Below are 22,373 nucleotides of genomic sequence, written 5' to 3'. Positions count from 1 at the left end.
TGCTGTTAATGCCACCGTGGGATTTTTCTGCTGCATTTGAGGAATAGGAGAGTTAAAAGAGCAGTGAGTCGAGCGCTTTGATTTTTTGGTATTTATTTCTGACTCTCTAAAAGACACAAGAACACTTAGTGTTTGTTTTCCCTGCCTTTTTAGTCCCGATTTGATTTTATCCACTCATGTCTTGTTCATGTTCGTGCCTCTAGCACCTAGCGTAAATGTTGGCTCAGTGAACAAATGGCAGAAGATAATTAATTTATTTGCTTATTTACTTGAGCCCTTGGAATACATTCGTGGCCTTTTCCCCCCGGAGAGTGAATAATGGCTAATAATCCAAGTGATTTTCACTGAATAATTTAAATAATTACAAATATTTAGTGAGTAGATTCAGTGCTGTCAAGGTAAACTTGCCTTCCCGTAAAGAATGTCAGAACTGCCCTGTCTTCTGACCCTCTGACTTCTCTGCTCTGTCTCTATTCTGGGATAACATAGCAAGTCAGCTTACAGAAACCTCTTTCCTATGGTGAGTTTGATGATTTACTCAGACTCCAGCAGGTTTTTGGTCTCCCAAAATTGCCTCCCAGGCAATCTGAGGTTCTTGACTCTTGTGTAGCTATTATATGTGAGTCTTTGCTACTTTGTTCCCTGGTCTTCTTAGGCTGAGTGCCTGCTTTTTGTGAAGGATAATCATTTGAGCCTCTCTCTTGCTTTCCACATGTGTGGTATCTACCTATTGTGACTCAGCTTCCCGGTTCTGTTCACACAGCCCTTCCTGAGTTTATGCAGAGCAGGTCTGTTACTTGGGTTGCATGAAAGGTGAGGGGATCCATTAAAAGTAACACTGTTTAAATGTAGACTATCTTTGTGACCTCCTTGCCATGGATAAAAAGGCCCCATTGTCACCTTGGCTGGATGGTGAGCTCTGTGAGGACAGGGGCCATGGCTGTCGTGTCTAGTACTTGACCTAACCCAGCACAGTGCCCGGCCAAGATTCATAGCTAAGTACTTGCTGAATAACTAAAGTAACTTGCTGAATAAACAGATTTTTAAAAATTGACTAACTCTGGAAGTTGGAGGTTGTTTTTCTCCTGAAAGAAATGATGTAAGTTTGCTTCAAAGGATATTATACTTTGTTTCTAAAACTTAGCTGGTATAGCTGATCTGTCAGTAAGAATGGTGGAGTATTGATAAAGGACAGGTGTTTCTTCTGTCTGTATAGCTGTCTCCTTGTTCTACAGTCTTCTTACTGACCATGTGTTCAGCTGAGAATTTTGACAGATCAGCATTTTTAATCCCTGTTAAGATTCTTGGGAGGCTGGCAGGTGATAATGATGTCTTAATATCACTTAATTCTCTAAAAATTCTTTAAAAGTCAGATTGTATGACATACTGATTTCCCTCGAGCACGCAGGTGGCATTAGCCGCATCACAACTTCATCATTAGTAATGATGGGCAGAAGTAGGGAGAACAGACTTCTCTTCTTTTTTCCAAGTGAGCTGGTCCCTCTAAAATCAAAGAGTTGCACCTTTAATAGAGCATAATTTTTCAATCTCGACACTGTTGATATTTTGGACTAGATATCTCTTGTTGGGGGCTCTTCTGACATTGTAGCATGGTTAGCAGTACCCCTGGCTTTCACCTGCTGGATGTTAGCACTACCCCCTCTTCTTAGCCATGATGATAAAAAATGTCTCCAGACAATGCCATATATCTTCAGGGTGACAACAGAGTCCCAGTTGGGAACCCCAGAATATAGAGGGCTTTATAGAACTGGTTGTACCAACACCAGAAGGTGATACCAGCAGAAGATCTGATAGTTTTCTACATTAGCGAAAGCAAAGGGGCAATTCTCATGGACGGATGAATGCAGGAGTTTGTCCCCAAGGAGAGCCAGTCACTTGGACATGAATCTCATTGTCCTCTTTAGCTTCTTTATTTCACACCTTACCCCAGTCTACCCTTCATAACAACCATTCCAACTTGTAAATGCCTGACCTGTCTTGTGCTGCTAAGATCCAAGTGCTGACATAAGGTCCCAGAGTCTAAAATTGATAAGCCAGCATTCCTTGCAGCTCTGCCGTGGGTCAGACTAACATTTATATGATCTCACTGAATCCTCTTTTCAGCTACCCTGAGAGAGAAGTTTCCCATACCTGCCTCACTAGTGAGGAAATGGGAGCATAAGTTCACACAACTGAGGGGTGGAATTTAGAATCGTAAGCAGATCTACTTTGTTGAAATATTTTTATGCTGTTCAAATCTAATCAATATCTACTTGAAATTTAATCACTATGCACTTAAAATTTAATCAGTATCTACTTGAAACTGTGGAGCTCCTGGCTTGTGAATAAGAATTGTGTTAGGAAAAATATATATGCCATGTCCTAGAACAATAGGATATTGGAGAAAGGGGGGCTCTCAGACATCATTAGATGTGTCCACCTTGAGATCATTGTTCTGTCATTAAATATGTGTTGAAGGCTGTGCCAGGACCTCTGTACACCAGTCAAGACAGACAAGATCCCTTATGGAACTTATATTCTAACAGAGTGAATATCCATCACACAGTGAACAAATAAATAAACAATATAATTACAGTTTGTGATAAGTGCTGTGAAGAAATGAGCAGTGAGAGGGGATGGAGAGTAAGTGGAGGAGAGGGACTTGCCTTATGTAGGCCTGTCAGAGAAGTTGTCTTTCCTCTTGACATCTCCCACAACACTGGACATACTGTGCTCCTTCAAAACTGTACCTTTCCTTGAGTTCCTGGCACATCAGAGGTGCTCCTAAATCCCAGATGTAGGAAAAGACCATGATTTTTTTTCTTTGGATCTGCAGAGTCTAAAAACCTGTAACAAGTGTATTGGTTTACTCTTGCTGCTGCCACAAATTGTCACAAACTTAGTGACTTAACACAAATTTATTTTATCACTGTTCTGAAGGTCAGAAATCAACAAGGTGCCAGCAAGACTATGTTCCTTCTCAGGTATAGGGGAGAATCTGCTTTCTTGCCTTTCCCTACTTTCTAGGGCACCTGCATTTCTTGACTCATGGCTCTATCCTCCATTTCCAAAACTGACATCATAGCATTTTCCAATCTGTCTCTCTGATTCTGACCCTCTTGCCTCCCTTATAATTACACTGAGCCCACTCATGTAATCCAACCTAATTTCCCATTTTAAGATCCTTGAATTAAGCACATCTAGAGTTCATTTTACCATAGAAGGTGACATATTCATGTGTTCCAGGATCTAGATCACCTTCGGGGGGCATGATTCAGCCTACCACAGTAAGCAGTAAGTATTAATTTTATTGCCATGCTGATTTTATTTTACAGAGGAAAAACTTAGATGTTAAATGAATTGCTTTATAACCTGGTCATACCAACTAAGTAGATGATCTCTATTCCCACTATATCCAAACTATGTTCTTTTCTTTATAGCACTTGATACAATTTATAATTCACTTGATACAATTTATAATTCTTTGACTATTTGTTTTGTTTACTAGTTACCACAAGGGCAGGAAGACATGTCACTTTTGTTTATCAGGGTATGGCTATCACTCAACTCTGTGCACAAAATAATGTGCACCTCTCTAAAAATTTTTTGAATGAAAGGATGAATACTCTTGTATGTGATAGATAAATAGTACCATATTGCCTACGAATTATTCTGCACAGAGGCTTGTGGTGGGTTAAAAATCCTTAGCAATTTCTAAAGCATCAAAGGAAAAAGTGAACTCCAATATTGGTCTGTCATTCAAGTTGCTGAGGAAGGGTCCTGTACCTGGCACTACGTATCTTCAGCCACTAGTGCTGAACTTTCCTATCTGGTCCACTTCAAGGTATTATGTATTTGAATGGTAAAGTCTTTATTTGGAAGTCTGATACATAGTGCTTTATGTATTGGCATCAACAATCTCTTGGGAAAGCCCTTGAATGGGTACCTTCATGATTTCAATTCATGATTAGAGAAAGAGGAAATGCAGAAAACCTAACTACGTGCTTTATTACTGTATAACGTTTTCTTTATTAGACCTTGGGAAGGAACAAAGGAATAAAATTACAGATCTTACTGAACCTTGGCAGTTGGCACATAATATGGGTTCACTTAGCAAGTTGTAAGGCACTTTCATGAAAAATAAAATGAGATAAAATAAAAGAGGTTAGGCCCAACACAGAGAATGAGTTCTTGGGAGTAATAAGTGAAAGTACTTGATGCTAAACAAGTAGGTGAAGGAAAACTAAACAAACATAACACCTCCTCTTGTCATGGAAGGCAAGTTATATTTATATTATGGAGGTACTTCACTTTGCTTCACATTTTTCTTGCCTTATCAAGACACTGTTTGATCCACATATTTTACATCTGACATCATTTTCTCTTACGAAATAATATACCTATCATTCAAGGTGTTATTGAAACAATAAAAAAATATGAAGCCAAAGGGAAGTGTCTTCTATTTTTGTATTGATTTTAAGATCCCAAGTTCTTAACCCCACTTCTAATGAATTTATTTTGGTTTTAGTGGCCAAGGATGTCAATATTCTTTTTGATGAATTAGAAGCTGTCAACAGTCCTTGCAAAGATGACGATTCTCTGCTTCACCCTGGAAACCTGACCAGTACTTCAGATGATGCTAGTAGATTGGAAGCAAGGGGAGAGGTAAGTGTATGATTTCTTAAAAATACAATATTTCATCCAGGTAGAAACCTGTGAAGCATATTCCAGTGGATTGTGTAAAGTCATCATCTCGTTGAACTGTAGGTTTCCAGAAAACAAGGGACAAGTCTTAAAGTCTTTTGATTTCCTCCATGGGTTTAGCATATTTCAGGGATCCTGAATCTACCTATGCTTAAAACAGACTTCACTAAGTGATATATTTCCCTTCTTATACCTAGAGACATTTCATTTATATCAAGGGAGACACTTCAAATCACCTGTCATTTTGTGATAATCTGCATTCTGAGTGTCACTATTAGAAAGAAAGCTTTACAAACATGGACTTCCTTGTATAAATCTCCCAGCACATAGAACAGTGACACAAAATGGACCAGCTCTCAGTAGATTATGTTGTCCAAAGCCGCCCCCAGTTTCTGTTCGCCTCTGGAATCTGGAAACATTGCAATTGTAAACAGATGTTCATATGTCATTTTGGAAGAAAAGTCTTTTGTTAGGGGCATTCACTATTGCTTAGATTTCGTCTCAGTGGATTCTAATACCTTCTTTGTATATGCATTAGGTATAGGTAATAGGAACACAAAATCAGTCATTTATGCATATTCCTACCGTTATTATTTCAGAGGCAGTTAACCATTGACAGGATAACACCTTTGAACAGGAAAAATTGTTTACTTCTACCAAGCTTCCCAGACCTCTTTCTACCAACACCATATGCTACTCTTCATTTATTAAAAAAAAAACAAAAACAAAAACAAAAAACCTCATTCCTTTTCATCTTTTCACCTAGTTACCTCGAGTGCCATGATGTGACATAAAGGAGGATTCTCAAAAGGGACCTCAAAGAGCACCTAGTCTTATCTCCTTCACTTACACAAAAGGAAACAGTCTCAAGAGAGTTAAGGCTTTGGTAACCCTCCTCCTGATGCTGTGGCTGAAACCTTATTTTTGCAGACAGATACTGATGTGCTACGTCTACAGAGTAGTTCCCTTGTCGGTAAATAATTGTTAAGAAAGTGTTTATTTGGGTAGACCTCTGAGTACCTCTTAAAGCAAAAGTAAAAAAAAAAAAAAAAAAAAAAAAAAAAAAATTTCAGTGAGGACTGGTTATCCATTGAGAATGTCTGCACCAAGACATGGAATGTGACATTTCCATTCCTCCTGGCTGACACTTTCCCTTTTGGATGAGACAGCATGCATGGCACTTGTGCAACCATGTACATTCTAGCAATGACCTTGGAGGCCTGGCATGTTTGCCTCCCATATACCACTATTTGAAAACTGGTGTAAACTGGGCCTAAAGAAAAGGCAGCCAACTCCCATCCCCCCATTTCCACTTGCTAGGTTCATAGACATGTTTTCAAAATCTATCAGCCTGAGAAACTGGGCTAAAGCCTAACTGGCCTGTACTTGATGTCTCTTTCAGTGTTGTACATGATTATAACAAGCCTATGGAGCCTGGAAGAAAATTACACCTACTGTTTTGTTCTTTAATTTTTATATGTGTGATGACTACAAAATAATATTTATAACTTACATGTAAGTTTTGAAAATAACAATTGAATTACCATCCAACTGATGAACTAAGTATTTTTCAAATTATGATGGCAACCTAGTTTTGGGTTACTAACTCCCAATTAATTTTAGTGGAATGGAAAATTAATATTAGCATGTATGCAAGTAGAAAGGATAAATATTATCTTATGAACTTTTGTCTCAGATACTTGGTATGTTTATATATGCACACAGATATCACAGAGTAAAACTTTTTTTTTTATTGTGAGCAAAATTTTTGAGGAATGTTGAACTAGAATAATATTAAGACCACCAAAGCAACTTTAATCCCATCCCTCTACCATATTCCTGAATCATTGCTTTTTTTATTCTCTTGCCCTAAAAATAGCTTTACCATGCACATATATAGCCTTAACAACTTCTTTCCAGATTCATTTTATTTTGTGCTTTATTAAAAATCATGTAGCATGAAGTCTTCTGTGACTTGTTTTTTTTTTTTTTTCCTGTCAATATTGTTTTAAGATATATGCTTGCTGAGGCACCTGGGTGGCTCAGTGGGTTAAAGCCTCTGCCTTCGGCTCAGGTCATGATCCTGGGGTCCGGGGATTGAGCCCCGCATCGGGCTCTCTGCTCAGCAGGGAGCCTGCTTCCTCCTCTCTCTCTCTGCCTGCCTCTCTGCCTGTCTCTGTCTGTGAAATAAATAAATAAAATCTTAAAAAAAAAAAAAGATATATGCTTGCTATTAGATGTAACTGTAGGTCATTCATTCTTTTTTAATTTAATTTTTTTCAGTGTTCCAAAATTCATTGTTTATGCACCACCCCCAGTGCTCCATGCAATACGTGCCCTCCATAATACCCACCACCAGGCTCACCCAACCCCCTCCCCTCTCCCCTCCAAAACCCTCAGTTTGTTTCTCAGAGTCCACAGTTTCTCATGGTTTGTCACATGCTATGATTCCCCACCCTACTCACTTCTCTCCATCTTCCAATGTCTTCATTTTTATTGTTGTATAATATTCCACCATATGACTGTCCTATAATTTTTTTTACCTCTTTGCCTGTCCATAGACATTTGAGTTGATTCACATTTTTTATTTTCTACTCTTATGAACAGTGTTGCTATAGATAGTCATATACATGTCTCCTAGTTGCCTTTTTTTTTTTTTAAAGATTTTATTTATTTATTTGACTGGCAGAGATCACAAGTAGGCAGAGAGGCAGGCAGAGAGGGAGGAGGAAGCAGGCTCCCTGCTGAGCAGAGAGCCTGACACAGGGCTCGATCCCAGGACCCTGGGATCATGACCTGAGCTGGAGGCAGAAGCTTTAACCCACTGAGCCACCCAGGCGTCCCTCCTAGTTGCTTTAGTAAGGATTTTTCTTGTTATGGGTTGTATGTTATGTAAATGTTCCATTTTACAAGATAATGCCAGTGTGTTTTCCAGAGTAAGTATATCAGTTTTCACTCTCACTTTTAGAATATGATCATTTTCAGTTGTTCCACATCCTTGCCAACATTTGGTATTATTGTTAGGTGTCTTAAGTTTTGTCTACTTCATTCAGTTCTTTTTCCAATTTTTATTTTCTCTTCCCTGCTGTTTACATTTTTCATTAATAAAAATGTGATCTTGGTAAAACACAGTGAAAAATTCATTTACTTATAATTCTTTAATATTACTTCAGGCCCATTTTTATGAGTGTCTTAAACTGATTTCTTCCTCTCTGTGTACAGACAGTGCCAGAAAAAAACAAATCGAATGGACTTTACTTCAGAGATGGAAAGTGTCGAATTGACTATATTCTTGTGTACAGAAAATCCAACCCACAGACCGAAAAGAGAGAAGTATTTGAAAGAAATATTAGAGCAGAAGGATTACAAATGGAGAAAGAGGTAAATAGTTTGCTTGGATGAGAAGAAACACAAATGTATCTATTCATATTGAGAGGTAATTTATGTTATGTTTGTTATGTTAACTGAACATTTCATTTGGTTGGAGTTTGCCAGTCTGCAGTGTTTGGGAATGTTCCAATAATTAATATTTTGAAGCACAGTTTGCCTGTGAGAGCATTTTAATGCGAAAAGATTCCATGAAAATCAAAATACTCTATTTCGATTAAATGAATTGTTTCAAAGTGTTATGATTTACTTGAGTTCCTATGCCCAGTTTCTCTGTCTATGGGAAGGGAGGGTTCTATTGCATGGATTTAAGAAAACTTTGGATAAAGCACAATCATCCTACTCTGGAGCCTCTTTTGACATTTCAGGAAACATAATGACCTGGGGCATCATGTACCAGGAGAGACTGTCTCGCTGAATTGGCCAAAAACAGCTGGACTTTAGAAAATGATTCCATTTTAAGAGACATTCAGGTGTCTACCAAGTTCCATAACTCAAGATTTAACCTTACCAGTGCTTTGGTAAAACACTCCTCTTTCCTTTTCTCCTCTTTCCTTCTCTGTATGGGTATTTTTTTTTAATTAAATTTTTTATTTATTTTCAGCGTAACAGTATTCATTGTTTTTTCACCACACCCAGTGCTCCATGCAATCTGTGCCCTCCCTAATACCCACCACCTGGTTCCCCCAACCTCCCACCCCCCGCCCCTTCAAAACCCTCAGGTTGTTTTTCAGAGTCCATAGTCTCTCATGGTTCTTCTCCCCTTCCAATTTCCCTCAACTCCCTTCTCCTCTCCATCTACCCTTGTCCTCCATATTATTTGTTATGCTCCACAAATAAGTGAAACCATATGATACTTGACTCTCTCTGCTTGACTTATTTCACTCAGCATAATCTCTTCCAGTCCCGTCCATGTTGCTACAAAAGTTGGGTATTTGTCCTTTCTGATGGAGGCATAATACTCCATAGTGTATATGGACCACATCTTCCTTATGCATTCATCCGTTGAAGGGCATCTTGGTTCTTTCCACAGTTTGGCGACCGTGGCCATTGCTGCTATAAACATTGGGGTACAGATGGCCCTTCTTTTCACTACATCTGTATCTTTGGGGTAAATACCCAGCAGTGCAATTGCAGGGTCATAGGGAAGATCTATTTTTAATTTCCTGAGGAATCTCCACACTGTTCTCCAAAGTGGCTGCACCAGTTTGCATTCCCACCAACAGTGTAAGAGGGTTCCCCTTTCTCCACATCCTCTCCAACACACGTTGTTTCCTGTCTTGCTAATATTGGCCATTCTAACTGGTGTAAGGTGGTATCTCAATGTGGTTTTGATTTGAATCTCCCTGATGGCTAGTGATGATGAACATTTTTTCATGTGTCTGTATGGGTATTTTTAAGAGAAAAATTACTAAGGAAGGTACCAGAGGTCCAGCCACACCTCTGACCCACAGTGAGATTATTGTGTACCCCAAAATACTATGCACATTTATAGAACTTGGCCCTGATAGCTAGATTACATAACTTCTTAGATTTTCCTTAAACATGTTGCAAAGCTTCTGGAGCTTTTCATAGTCAATGAGAAGAACATATTGGCAGTTAAAAATGTTTGCTTCTGATTCTGCTCCTCAAGGCTGAGGAGATACATTTTGAAATCAGACATCTACGTTCTTCTTTGTATGGTACACATGGGTTGCGTGCTGGTCTTAGGGAACTTTAGGTATGTGGGATTTTTCCAGATCTGTTTGACCTTAACTCTTGAGCATTTATAAAACAGAGCAGTATTTTTCTGGAACCTCTCCAAAAAGAGAACTAGAAAAATGGCAAGGTCGCCGGGGTGGCTCCATTGGTTGAGCATCTGACTCTTGCTTTGAGCTCAAGTTGTGATCTCAGGGTCCTGAGACTGAGCCCCACGTCTGGCTCCTCACTTGCTGCAGAGTCTGTTTCTCTCCCTTTATCTATCTCTCCCTCTGCCCCTCATCCTGAGAGCACGCCTTCTCTCACTCTTTCTTTTTTGCCTTCTTTCTCAAATAAATAAATCTTTAAAAAAAAAAATGGCAAGATGACAGTGGCCATAAGGGGTTCTCCTCAGGAAAGTGAATCTGGGTTTCTCCAAAGACTATCTCAGTTGAAGGTTTCCTTGGAGCAACACACAGAGTTAAATATGTTGTTCCCACTTTTTGGGGCTTCAGGAAATCTTTGTTCTACCCATAGAACATATCTTTGATAAATCTTGTTCTTTAAGTGCTTATTGAGACAACTGTATACTCTTTTCTTAACATGGTAGTGCATTAATATTTTTATTTTTTATAAGATTTTATTTATTTATTTGACAGAAAGAGAGCACAAGCAGGCAGAGGAGCAGGCAGAGGGAGAGGGAGAAGCAGGGTTTCTGCATGGGGCTTGATCCCAGGACCCTGGGATCATGACCTGGGCCTAGGACAGACGCTTAACTGACTGAGCCACCCAGGCACACCTTTATTTTTATTCTTGGAAATCATTCCTTCATCTTTTACTCTTTTTCTTTATTCGGAATTTTTATATAAAGCAATGTGAATTGCCACCTGATCCTAAATAATGAAAGTCCTTCTTCTGATCCATTCTGACTCTGTCAGAGAGTCTTAATTCCCATTAAAACTAGGCAGCTTTGTTCAGTTACTAAGAGATTTCTATTTTAAGCTTCATAGCTATGTACTCCATTCCTGGGGTTTCTTCTGCCTAGATCATTTTAATGCCATTTTATGACTTATTAGTTAAAACTCGAAAAGCTCAATACTTTTCTGAATAATACCCAACACTACAGAGATTGAAAATCTTCTGTGTCTCCTAAAATATCTTCTATGCTACAGAATTCATCTACTGGAATTAACACAGGTAGCAGAGAATTGTTCTGCCTTTTGTTACCCAGTTGTGCTGACCATGGTGTGCTGGATGATTGCTGTATGATTTTGGTTGCATACAAGATAATTTTATTTGGTTGTAATTTTTAAAAATGTTAATAGCTAAGTATTTGTTTAAATACTAGAAAAAATAGCAATTAGAAAAATGGTCATGTCACTATATGGAAAACTTCATGAAAACTTATCTAAGCATTTCTTCTTCCTTTTCCCTCCAAAACGACTTCTCCGGATGGCAGCTTTCCTATTTCTCCTTTTCCCCCACAATCCTCTATCCACTACCAACAGCTAGGTTTTCCTCTTTCTGGAACCTTTGTTCTAAACAGCCTTTCCCACTGCCTGCTCCAGTCTTTTGGATACATGGCACAACTGGCTCTAATTCAGCTCTGAGCTCTGCTTTGTGTTCTCACGGCCACAGCAGGCTCAGCAAGAAGTCTTCACACGTTCTTCTCTGCCTGAGAGGTAGCAGGAAAAATTATAGATAAATTAATTTTTCCCTGTCACAAATAATTAAATAAAATATCCCTTAGTTGAACAATAAACTTGCATCTACACTGTGTTACTAGATTTAGAAGCCGTCAAAAGCACTCTTATTTAAATCAAGTGTTTTATAAACAGCTACAGCCAAGAGACAATAATACTCATAGCTATTTCAGCTTCCGGAAGTTACTGCACTCTTTTACCCAGAAAACAAAGAACTTAGCTCAAGGTGGAAAAGAAAAAAGAAAACCTGGAAAGTCTACTATGAATCCATTTACATCTGAAATGATTAACACTACATACATTTTATGATTAGTGGTTTTTCTTCATTAGCTGTGTGTCATGATGCCCAACAATTACAGAAAACATGTCTCATAGACTTAGAGGGTTTTGCCTTCAAATGGATAAAGACAGGCTCTGTAGTTGAACATTTGGACACTAAAAGAATCGTTATCTCTTTTAACACTGAATTTCAAGAAAGAACTAGGAGAATCTTTAATTCATGATAAAAGTGAAGACATAGTCAAATTTAATCTCCCCTAAAAAACTTTGCCACTCTCTGATTAGTCAGCAGCTCGGTGCTTGCTTTTGGCACCCTAGTTCTTTAATATTCTGTAACTCATCTTTCGTATTTGACCAGAGAAAGCAGTCCACAGCAAAATTCCCAAATAAAGTATCATTAAGTCCAAATCATCTGCTTTTTTAGTGTGTATTTAAGGAAATCCCTCCCTTAAAGGTAACTCATATTTACTTACATTTTCCATTTCACATTTTTTTTTCATTTAAAATTTTATGTCCATCATTGGCCTTTAGTACCTATTTTGAAATGATTATCATCAATAAGTTTATCTTTTCCTTCATATAAATTATCAAATTGTGGATGACTTTTGAATTGCTTGGAATATATGAGTAGTAGTTATATTAATGAAGTGCTCTTTCTCTTAGACTGATGCAGAACTTGGGGAGAAATCTATCTATCATTGGTCATTACAAAATAACTATAATTAGATAAATCATACCATTTTGATGATACTTAATTCATTCAATAAACACATACACTCCCTCTTTGCCAGGCACTGCTTCAAGTACTAGACACTTAGCAGTAAACGAAACAGACAAAAAGCCTTTTTCTGTTGGAACTTAAGCACAAAATTAAAAAGTAAATATATATAAAATATCAATAAACATGCAGGAAAAAGTAAAGCAGAAAGTGTTGCATGGGATTTGTAGTTTTGTAGAAGTTGCTAAGGGTAGGCCTTTCTTTCATAAAAAGAGAATAGTAAGTTCAAAGGCACTGAGGCAGAAGATTTCCTGGCATGTACATGGAACAGTAAAGAGGCCAATATGACTGCACTGAACAAGATGCAGAGTAGTAAGAAATTACTCCAGAGAGACAATGGAAGACATATGACATCAGGCCTTAGTGGTCACTGGGAAAATTTAGCTGTTTTGAGTGACAAGAGCATCCTTGGACAGTTTTGAGCAGAGGCATGAAAAGATTTGGTTTCCATTTTATTAGGGTCACTCTAGTTGCCTGGTGATTTTAGGCTATGGAAAGGGGAGTCATGTCAAGGGCAGAAGGAGGGAGATCAGTTAGGAGATTTGTTGCAAGGATCCTGGAAGGAGAGGATGGTGGCTTGGTCAAGCACACAACAGAGATGTTGGGAAGAGTAGAAAGTAGACCTTATGGGAATTTCAGGTGTGTTGGGTGAGTGATGTGAGAGAGAAGGGTCACAAGGCTGTTTATCTGTTACATGATATTCATTTAAGGAATTGGAAGAAAGGAACTATCATTTATAGAGATGCAGAGAAGAGTGGATCCTCTTGTAGACAGATTAAGCTTGGTGTGTTCCAGTGGTGGAGATGTTGACTAGGACAGAAGAGCCTGGAATACGGAGAGCTCTGACCAGGAGACACATACTGGGATGAGCTCACCAAAGGAATGACTACAAATGGAAGAGAGAGTGAACTGTGGGACACACCTGTGTTGTAAATTTGGAGGATGGAAGAGTCAGCAGAAAGCCAGAAGGGAACTCAGAGGGTGTGGAGCCTGGAGGAGAGTGTTTCAGGGGGGAGCAATTGTGTCAAATGCTGCTGAGAGGGCTAGTAAGATCAGGACCAAAGTCAGCAATTGAATTTAGCAACATGGAAGAGTTTGGTGAGCTGGGCAAGGGAAGTTTCTGTGGGGAGGTAGAAGCAAAAGCATGACCAAGGTATATTCAAGAGAGAATGGGAGGAGAAAACTTGGAGAGAGAAGTTATAAATAGCTCTTTCAGAAGAGAGAAATGGGGTGATAACTGGAGTAAGAAGTTGGGTCAAGGAAGAGTTCTTTCTATTTAAGATGGGAGAAATAACTGCATGTTTTCATGTTAATAAAAATCACTTACTTTCCAAAATTAACATTGTAGGAGAGTGAAGGAAGAATTTATAGTACAATGTCCTTGGAGCAATAAGAAAAGAATGACCACAAGTTCTGCCCATTGCAGGGACCCACTTGCTTGCATCTGTGCCCAGAAATGCAATCTTCCCTCTCATGATAAGGGTATCTTGACCAATTCTTAGCTTTGGGCTCAAGATCCCATCCACTCAGTCCTATTCAACAGCATTGCCCCTAAATGTCATTAATTATAGTAAGCTTTAAAAACACACAAAAAATGCAAAATAATGCATTCTGTCAATTTTTTTTCTATTTTCACTTATTTCTAGAAGGATTGAAAACCTAACTGTAATAATCACATACACAACACTTAAGGTTAGGCACCTTGGATATTTTCCTTTGAGATTAAAACAAAAACAGTACTAAAATTTTAACTCTTACATTTATTAAGCACCTACTATTATCATCCCCATTTTATAGATGAGACAATTGAGGCAAGGCAATAATTTGCCTCAGGGGACGAGGCCAACAAGAAATAAAGCTAGGATTAAAACCTGAGCATACTTGCTCTTCATTTTTATATATAGTGTTTATTTCTGGTATTTGAAGATGGATCTCAGAGTTGAGGAGATTAGGAGAAAGGATGAGGAGACAGGTGGACTTAGGAAAAGGAACCAGGAAAGTTGGGATTCATAATGAAGTTGGGTGCTGTTTAGACTGTGCACTTTGGCTGCCATTAGCCATGGACTTGAATCTTGTTACAACCACTTACAAGCTGCATCATCCTGAGTGGCTAACCAAGCTTTTCTGGATCTCAGTTTCCATATTTTTAATAAGGAGGATGATATTGCTTACTATGAATTGTGTGATGATTAAATGAGACCGTATAGGTAAATACATAGTACATTATAAATCTTTGGTTTTTTTTATTTTATTTTACATTTTACTTTGCTTTGGTTTTACCTTCTATTTATGACAAGTAATATTGATTTTCCTATATGACTGTGTTGTAAAAGTTCTTTATAATTATTTTAAAAAGGAGTCCATTTAAGGAAATATAGGAAATTAAACTACTGTAAATAACATGTGCACATTCGGCAAAAATTGAGAAGTTGGCACAAGCATGATTCCATTTTGTTACTTGCCTAGTGGTTGTGGCGGAAGAACCTTAAAGTCAGTGAGACCTGCCTCATGATTTTCACATCTTTGTATCATTTCCTCCCCTTGAATGCAGGCAGGATTTGTGACTTGCTGTTAACCAACAGACTATGGCAAATGTAGAAATTCACTTCTGTGATTATGTTATGGTATTTATGACCCCATCTCCGTCAACTGACATTAGAAAGACTCTTGTTTATTGGCTTTAAGGAAGTAAGCTACCAGGTTGTAAGACAGTCTGTGAAGGGGGCCAGGTACAAAGAACGATGGGATGGCCTCTAGGAGTCAAGAGTTGCTCCTAGTTGACAGCCAGCAAGAGAACAGGGACCTCAGTCCTACAACCACGAGGAGGTAAATTCTGCCAACACCTGGGGGAATTTGAAAGGAGATCTTTCCTCACTTGAGCCTCTAATGGGACTGTAGCCCTAACCATGAGTTGTATTGGAACCCGGTGAGACTCCAGAGCCCAGAAGCCAGCTATGCTGTGCTAGGGCTTTGACCTACAGAAACTCCGAGATCCCCAATGTATGTTGTAAGCCTGTAAATTCATGATGTGATCTGCTATACAGTCATAGGTAGCCAATAGAGTGATTAAAAGTCTGGGTCTTGACATTCTCAGTGCTTGTTTTTGTTTTCCAACATTAAAAGCTGTGTGCTCCTGGGGAAGTTAGCTCAACTACATAATGAAACTAATGAGATACACTTCATGGTTATTACGATAGTTAAATGAGATAATTCATATCGAGTGCTTAGCTCTATACCTGTCATATTTTAAGCATTTAATAAATATTTATTATTATATCATTATAGTTATAATAGCTGAATAAAGTATATTAATACTTTAAAAATAGTTTTTCAAGGCAAACTTTAGAAAATTTTTCATATAGTTTACAAGTCCCTTAAAATGTAACCATTAGGAATAGTAACATCAACTGACCATTTGTTGCTAATGTATATGCATTAATGAGCTTTATGGTTATCTGTAATGCTCTTGGAAAAACTCAGTACATTAGGTAACAAGTTTAACATTCTCAAGGTTCAGGTATTTATCTGCTTCCAGAGGATTTGGTTTTGGATTTATCAGGGAATGAAGTTATAGATCAATCCAGAGCTTTAAAAAACAAACGCCTAGACCTAAATATTTTTTGCCCATCCTAATCTTGCTTTACCCTCTTCAAGGGAAAATTTCACAAAGATTTCCCCATTTAAAACTAATTTCACCCAGAAGTTCTCACCTACAGAGGCTTCCTGCCCATACTACATTTTCTCTTTTTAATCCCTGTTTATGTTCTACAACCACATCCAGCTAGTTGCTGTAAATGCTCTCTCAGGGTCCAGAGCTCTGAGATATGAGGAGAAGAGAAACAGGGACTCCTTCCTTCCTTCATAGTTAAAACTATGATGATGAGTGTCAGGACAAATTGAACTATCCAAATTCCTCTCCTCTAGTGTTTTCTGGCCTTAAAAGAGAGATTTACTTTACTTAATAATCTCTACTTCTTTATATGTCACACATATGTATTACCAAGGGTCTCAGGTTGAGGTAAAGGGAAAAGAAATTTAAGGGCAATCGTAAGAGCAGAGAAAACAGATTTTCTCTGAACATCAAAGCCCTAGAGATTCCTTATAGTTCTGTGTTAGTCCCTTCAGGCTGCTATAACAAACTGCCATGGACTGGATGGCTTATAACAGAAGAAATTTCTCACAGCTCTGGAGATTAGCAAGTCCAAGATCAAGCAATCCACAGATTTGGTTTCCGCTGAGGACCACTTCTTGGTTCATAGCCATTGCCTTCTCACTGTGTCTTCACGTGGCAGGAGGGGTGATCTAGTGCTCTGGGGTCTCTTTTATTTATAAAGGCTCTAATCCCATTCATGAAGCCTCCACCTTTCTAACCAAATAGCCTTCCAAATACTCCCATCTCTTAGTATCATCACATTGGGGATTAGGATTTCAACATATTATGTTATTCAGATCATAACAGTGTCTATCAGGGATTACCATTGGCTTTTTCATTAAGTTTTTTATTTTAATTCCACTATAGTTGACATACAGTATTATATTAGTTTCAAGTATTCAATGTAGTGATTCAACAATCCTATACATCATTACTCAGTGCTCATCATAATAAGGGTATTCTTAATCCCCTTCACCTATTTTACCCATCCCCCCTCCCCCCGGACCTCCCCTCTGATATGCTTTGTTTTAAATGAGTACCCTCAATTAAATTTATTATTTTTTTCAATGATAATATTTTTTACTTGAAGCATACTTCAGAACACATGGTTCTAAAAGATGTATATAAACATTCCATCCAAGAAAAATAGAGTACAGATTTTCTTCAAGTACACACAGAAGAATCCCCTAGTTAAATCACATAAAAAGAGGCATAACAAATACTACAAATTTAAGAAGACTGAAATCATATCCAGTATGGATTTCAACCACAATTCTACAAAACAAAAGATCAACAATAAAGAAGGCTGGAAAATCTACACTGTAAATATTAAATATTTAATATGCAAATATTAAATATTTAATATGCAAATATTAAATATTTAATATGCAAATATTAAATAACACACTACTGCACAAGCCAGTGGTGAGATAAAAAATCAAATGCCAAATCAAACTATGTTTCAAAAGAAGAAGAAAATATAGTATTCCAAAACCTATGAGATACAGCAAAAGCAGATGTTAGAGTAAAATTTATGTTATATGCTTGTATTAAGAAAAAAAGTTCAAATAAACATAACACCACAAAGAAGTAGAAAAAGAAGAAACTTAGCTGAAATTTAGTAGAGGAGAAGTAACAGAGAAAAATCAGAAATAAAATAGAGACCAGAATAAGCAATAACATATCATTGAAAGTAATAGCTAGTGCCCCTCAAAAAAAAAAAAAAAAATGGCAGTGCTTTAACTACATTAACTGAGGAAAAAAGAGACGTCTCAAAAACCAAAGTGATAGAAGAGGAAACAATACAACAGAAAACTACAGAAAATACATAGTGTCATAACAGATTACTATAAAAAATTATATACTAACAAATCAGATGACTTACAAAAAAAAGGGATAATTCTTAAAAATGCACAAGTTACCATGATTGAATCACGAATCTTGAGTCTAAGAAATAAATCTTTTTAGACCAATAACAAGAATGAAAGTTGAATTAGGAACCAAAAATCTCCCAGGACAGGAAAGCCCAAGACCACAAGATTTCATTGGTAAATTCTACCAAACATTTAAAAAAAATAAGTTATGACAGTTTTTACCAAATCTTAAACATAATGGAATAGAGGGAACACATTCAAAATCATTCCGTAAAGCTAGTACTACCCTAATACCAAAGCAGGATAAAAACAATACAAGAACAAGAAAGTCTGTTTTGTCTGGTAAGTGTAAGTATATCACTCTGACTTTCTTTTGACATCTATTTGTGTGATAAATGTTTCTCCACACCCTCACTTTCAAGCTGCAGTTGCCTCTAGGTCTAAAATGAGTTTTTTATAGGCAACATATACATGGGTGTTGATTTTTTTTTCCCAATCCATTTTTACACCTGGTGTCTTTTGATGGGAGCATTTAGTCCATTTACATTCAAAATAATTACTGATAGGTATGTATTAATTGCCATTTTATTACTTGTTTTGTGGTTGTTTCTGGACATTTTTTTCTGATCCTTTCTTGTCTTTGACACTTTTGGTCTCTCCTTTGCACTCAAAGAGTTCCCTTTAACATTTCTTGTAGAGCTGGTTTAGTGCTCACAAACTTCTTTAGGTTTTGTTTGCCTGGGAAACTCTATCTCTCCTGCTATTCTGAATGATAGCTTTGCTGCACAGAGTATCCTTGGCTGCAGATTTTTCCCACTCAGCTCTTGGAACATATCATGCCACTCTCTTCTGGAATTCCAAGTTTCTGTGGGAAATCTCCAGCTAAACTTACAGATTTTTCCTTGTAAGTTAAGGACTTCTTTGGTCTTGCTGCTTTTAAAATTTTTTTCTTTATCACTATATTTTTCAAATTTAATTACAGTATGTCTTGGTTTTGGCTTACTTTTGTTGATTTTGTTAGGTGTTCTCTACCTCTGGATCTGGCTGTCTGTTTCCTCCCCCAAATTAGGGAAATTTTCTGCCATTATTTTTTGAATTTTCTATCCCCTTTACTCTTTCTTCTTCTGAGACTCCTGTAATATGAATGTTGTTACGTTTGATGGAGTCACTGGTTTCCTTAGCTCTATCCTATTGTTACTTAATTCTTCTTTTTCTCTTGTTCAACTTCATTGTTCTCCATTATTTTGTCTTCTAGGTCATTCACTGATCAGTTCCCTCACTTCTTCCATCCTGCTGTTCATTGCATCGAACCTGTTTCCAATCTTGCTTATTGTATTCTTCATCTCTGGATTGATTCTTTTTTAACTCTTTTATCTCTGTTGTAAGTGTTTCACTCATGTCTTCTTTTCTCAAGCCCAGTGAGTATCCTTATGACTGTTACTTTAAATTCTCCATCAGTCATGTTCCTTATACTTGTTCCACTTAGATCTCTGCCTGTAGCCTTATCTTGTTCTTTCTTTCCTCTTTTTTTTTTTAAATTTTATTTATTTGACAGAGGGGGACATAGAGAGAGGCAGGCAGAGGGAGAGGGAGCCCAATGTGGGGCTTGATCCCAGGACCCTGGGATCACAAACTGAGCCCAAGGCAAACACTTAACCAAGTGAGCCACCCAGGTGACCCTCTTGTTGTTTCTTTTGAGATAAATTCCTCCATCTTGACATTTTGTCTAAGCCTCTGCCTTCTTCTAGTTAGAAAAACCAATTATGTTTCCTACTCCTAAAAGTAATGGCCTTATGAAGAAGAGATCATGGAGTACCCAGAACCTGGCACTTTAAGGAGTGTCTCTGGTGTGTGCTGTGTGTGCTCTGCTGTTGTGTTTTGACTGTTCTATCCTTTATGCCAATCATCCGCAGAGACTCTCCTTGCTGGCTGCAGGCAGTGTTTGGTTCCTGGCCTGAATGTGGTAAGTTTTAACTAGGTGTGCCTTGTCTTCTTGTGAAATGAGGCCTGACACAGACTCCACCAGAACTGAGGCCCTGCAGAACTCTCTAGGCAGGAGACATGGTGTCAGCAGGGTTTTGAGTTGGTCTTCTGGGGAAAGGGGTCCACATGCTGGGACTGATGCAAGCTTGACTGAGAAGGACAGTTCCACAGCAGCATAGGGGTGGATGGGGAGGGGTGTGTGTGTGTGTGTGTGTGTGTGTGTGTGTGTGTGTGTGTGTGTTGGGGGGGTTGATGTAAGCAAGTTAGGCAGCCAGTATCTGGGCTGAGCTGCTTCCCTCAGGTGACTCTGGTTATGCTCAGAGGTTGGAGACAGAAATGGCACCAGCCAGTTCCTTTGTTCCTGGAGAGATGTCTCCTCCAGTGCTGCCTCTAGAATAACAAATAATCTCCCCACTGTGTGTCCCACACATTTTTCAGATCACTATTTCCATACTGTCTGCCCCCAATTTATTTGCCTGCCTTCTCTCCAGGAACAAGACAGTGCCCTTAGAGCTCTATCCCAGCCATGACCACTGACCTTTAAAACTCCAGATTTTAAGCCCTACTGGTTGCAAACACTCACAAAATTCAGCCCCTCTCTTTTTCCAAGCCAGTGGCTTTGGGGAAATATTCTCCTTGTGTGTTCCCTTGTGTGCTCCTCTTTCTCTTTCCCTTCTCTGCAATCACAGCTCCCTCCTCTCCGCAGCACCTATGATCTGTTTCTCTCTCTCTCTCTCTCTCAGTTTTATTTTATTTTATTTTTATTTTTTTCAGTGTTCCAAAATTCATTGTCTTAAACCACATCTCCACACCTACTTTCTTCATGTGGCTTCTTCTCTCCCTTTAGTTGTGGACTTTGTTCTGTCAGTATTCAGGCTAATTTCTGGGATATTTAGGATGAATTCATAGTTACCTAGTTGTGTTTGTGGGATGAGATGAGCCCAGGGCCCTCCTACTCTGTTGCTGTCTTTGATCAGGGATTACCATTGTTGATGCATGCTTTCACTTGCCCCTTTTTAAAAATGCTATCTTAGGGGACACCTGGGCGGCTCAGTCTGTTGAGTATTTGACTCTTGATTTTGGCTCAGATCATGATCTCAGGGTGCTGGAGTCAGGCCCCATGTTGGGCTCTATGCTCAGGAGGGAGTCTATTTAGGTTTTCCTTAGCAGAAGCAGAACCTGAGGTGAGGATTTTGCTAAAGTTGATTGGCAGAGTACTCTCAGGAGAAAGGGAGGTGAGGAAAGTAGAAAAGGGCAGGGAGTAAAGCTAAGACAAAAATGTGTTCTTTGATTCAACAGGGAAGCTCTGCAGCAGAGAGTGCACCACATAGCTGGGTCACTTTTAAACCAAAGGTCCCCATGTTAGTCACTGGCTGAGGTTTGTGGAGGTGGTAGGAGGTGGATGGTGTTCGTTTTTGACAAAGGATAATTCTCCAACATTCATGGAAGCTTGACTTCTGGGCCAGGCACCATTAGCATTCATTACCACTGATAATGAGTTTGTAGTTGAGATTTTGACAAGTCTGTGGGGTTTGGATGGCCCACTTTGAGATCCCAGTAACCAGGAAATTCATGAGGATCCTTGATGGATAAAAAGAAAGAAGAAATGCACATGGACATTTTAATTTCGCCCAGTCAGTGAACAGCTGATTTCCGTGGCTGTGTTTAGGTAACACCAATCAATTTAGGTCTGGGGTTTCTCAGCTTCTGCTATTGACCTTTTGGGCTGGGTAAGTCTTTGTTGTAGGGGCTGTCCTGTATAGCAAGGGATGTTTAGCAGCATCCCTAGCCTCTGTCCACTAGATCCTAGTAGTGCCTCCCCCCAAAGTTATGATAACAAAAAATATCTTCAAGCATTGTCCTGTATCTCCAGGAAGGGAAGCAGATGAGTGCCAAATCATTCCTTGTTGAGAACCACTGAGTTAGACCCTTTGATTCAACATCAAATAGTTGCAGTGTTCATGAGGTAGCTAGAGGAACTAAAGGCAGCTATTTCATGTGGACTAACTAATTTAAACACTTTTGACATCAGACTCTTGAATCAGAAAGAGGCCTATGTATTTGAGGGGGAAAATAGGGTAACATTGGCCTTTCAGGGGTTGTGGATCCAGTTACTACTTTATCACTTGTTAAATAAATAACTAGGTAAAGGTTCTTAACCTCTTACTACCTCAGTTTCTTCATTTATTACATGGCAGATAATTCTCTTTTTTTAATTTTTTAAAAATTTATTTGTCAGAGAGAGAGAGAGCACAAGTAGGCAGAGTGGCAGGGAGAGACAGAGAGAGAAGCAGGCTCTCCGCTGAGCAAGGAGCCCGATGCAGAACTCGATCTTA

The 22,373-nt window shown here is 38.5% G+C and overlaps 1 protein-coding gene across 3 annotated transcripts in view; it reads left to right on the top strand.

Annotated features, from left to right (window-relative positions):
• The window catches only part of ANO4 (anoctamin 4), a gene marked incomplete at both ends in the record, with an annotated part of 455,955 nt that overhangs the window by 257,724 nt on the left and 175,858 nt on the right, over nt 1–22,373 (top strand). For all 3 annotated transcript variants that reach the window (XM_080810130.1, XM_080810131.1, XM_080810132.1), the window contains 2 exons: nt 4,529–4,665; nt 7,927–8,085. In XM_080810130.1, the coding sequence (XP_080666256.1) occupies nt 4,529–4,665; nt 7,927–8,085 (296 nt within the window). The remainder of the gene's footprint in view (nt 1–4,528; nt 4,666–7,926; nt 8,086–22,373) is intronic.

Source organism: Martes martes, assembly GCF_963455335.1.
Source record: "Martes martes genome assembly, chromosome: 8".
Classification (NCBI taxonomy): Eukaryota; Metazoa; Chordata; class Mammalia; order Carnivora; family Mustelidae; genus Martes; species Martes martes.
Note: the sequence above shows the minus strand (reverse complement) of the source record. Positions and strands in the feature narration are given on the sequence as shown.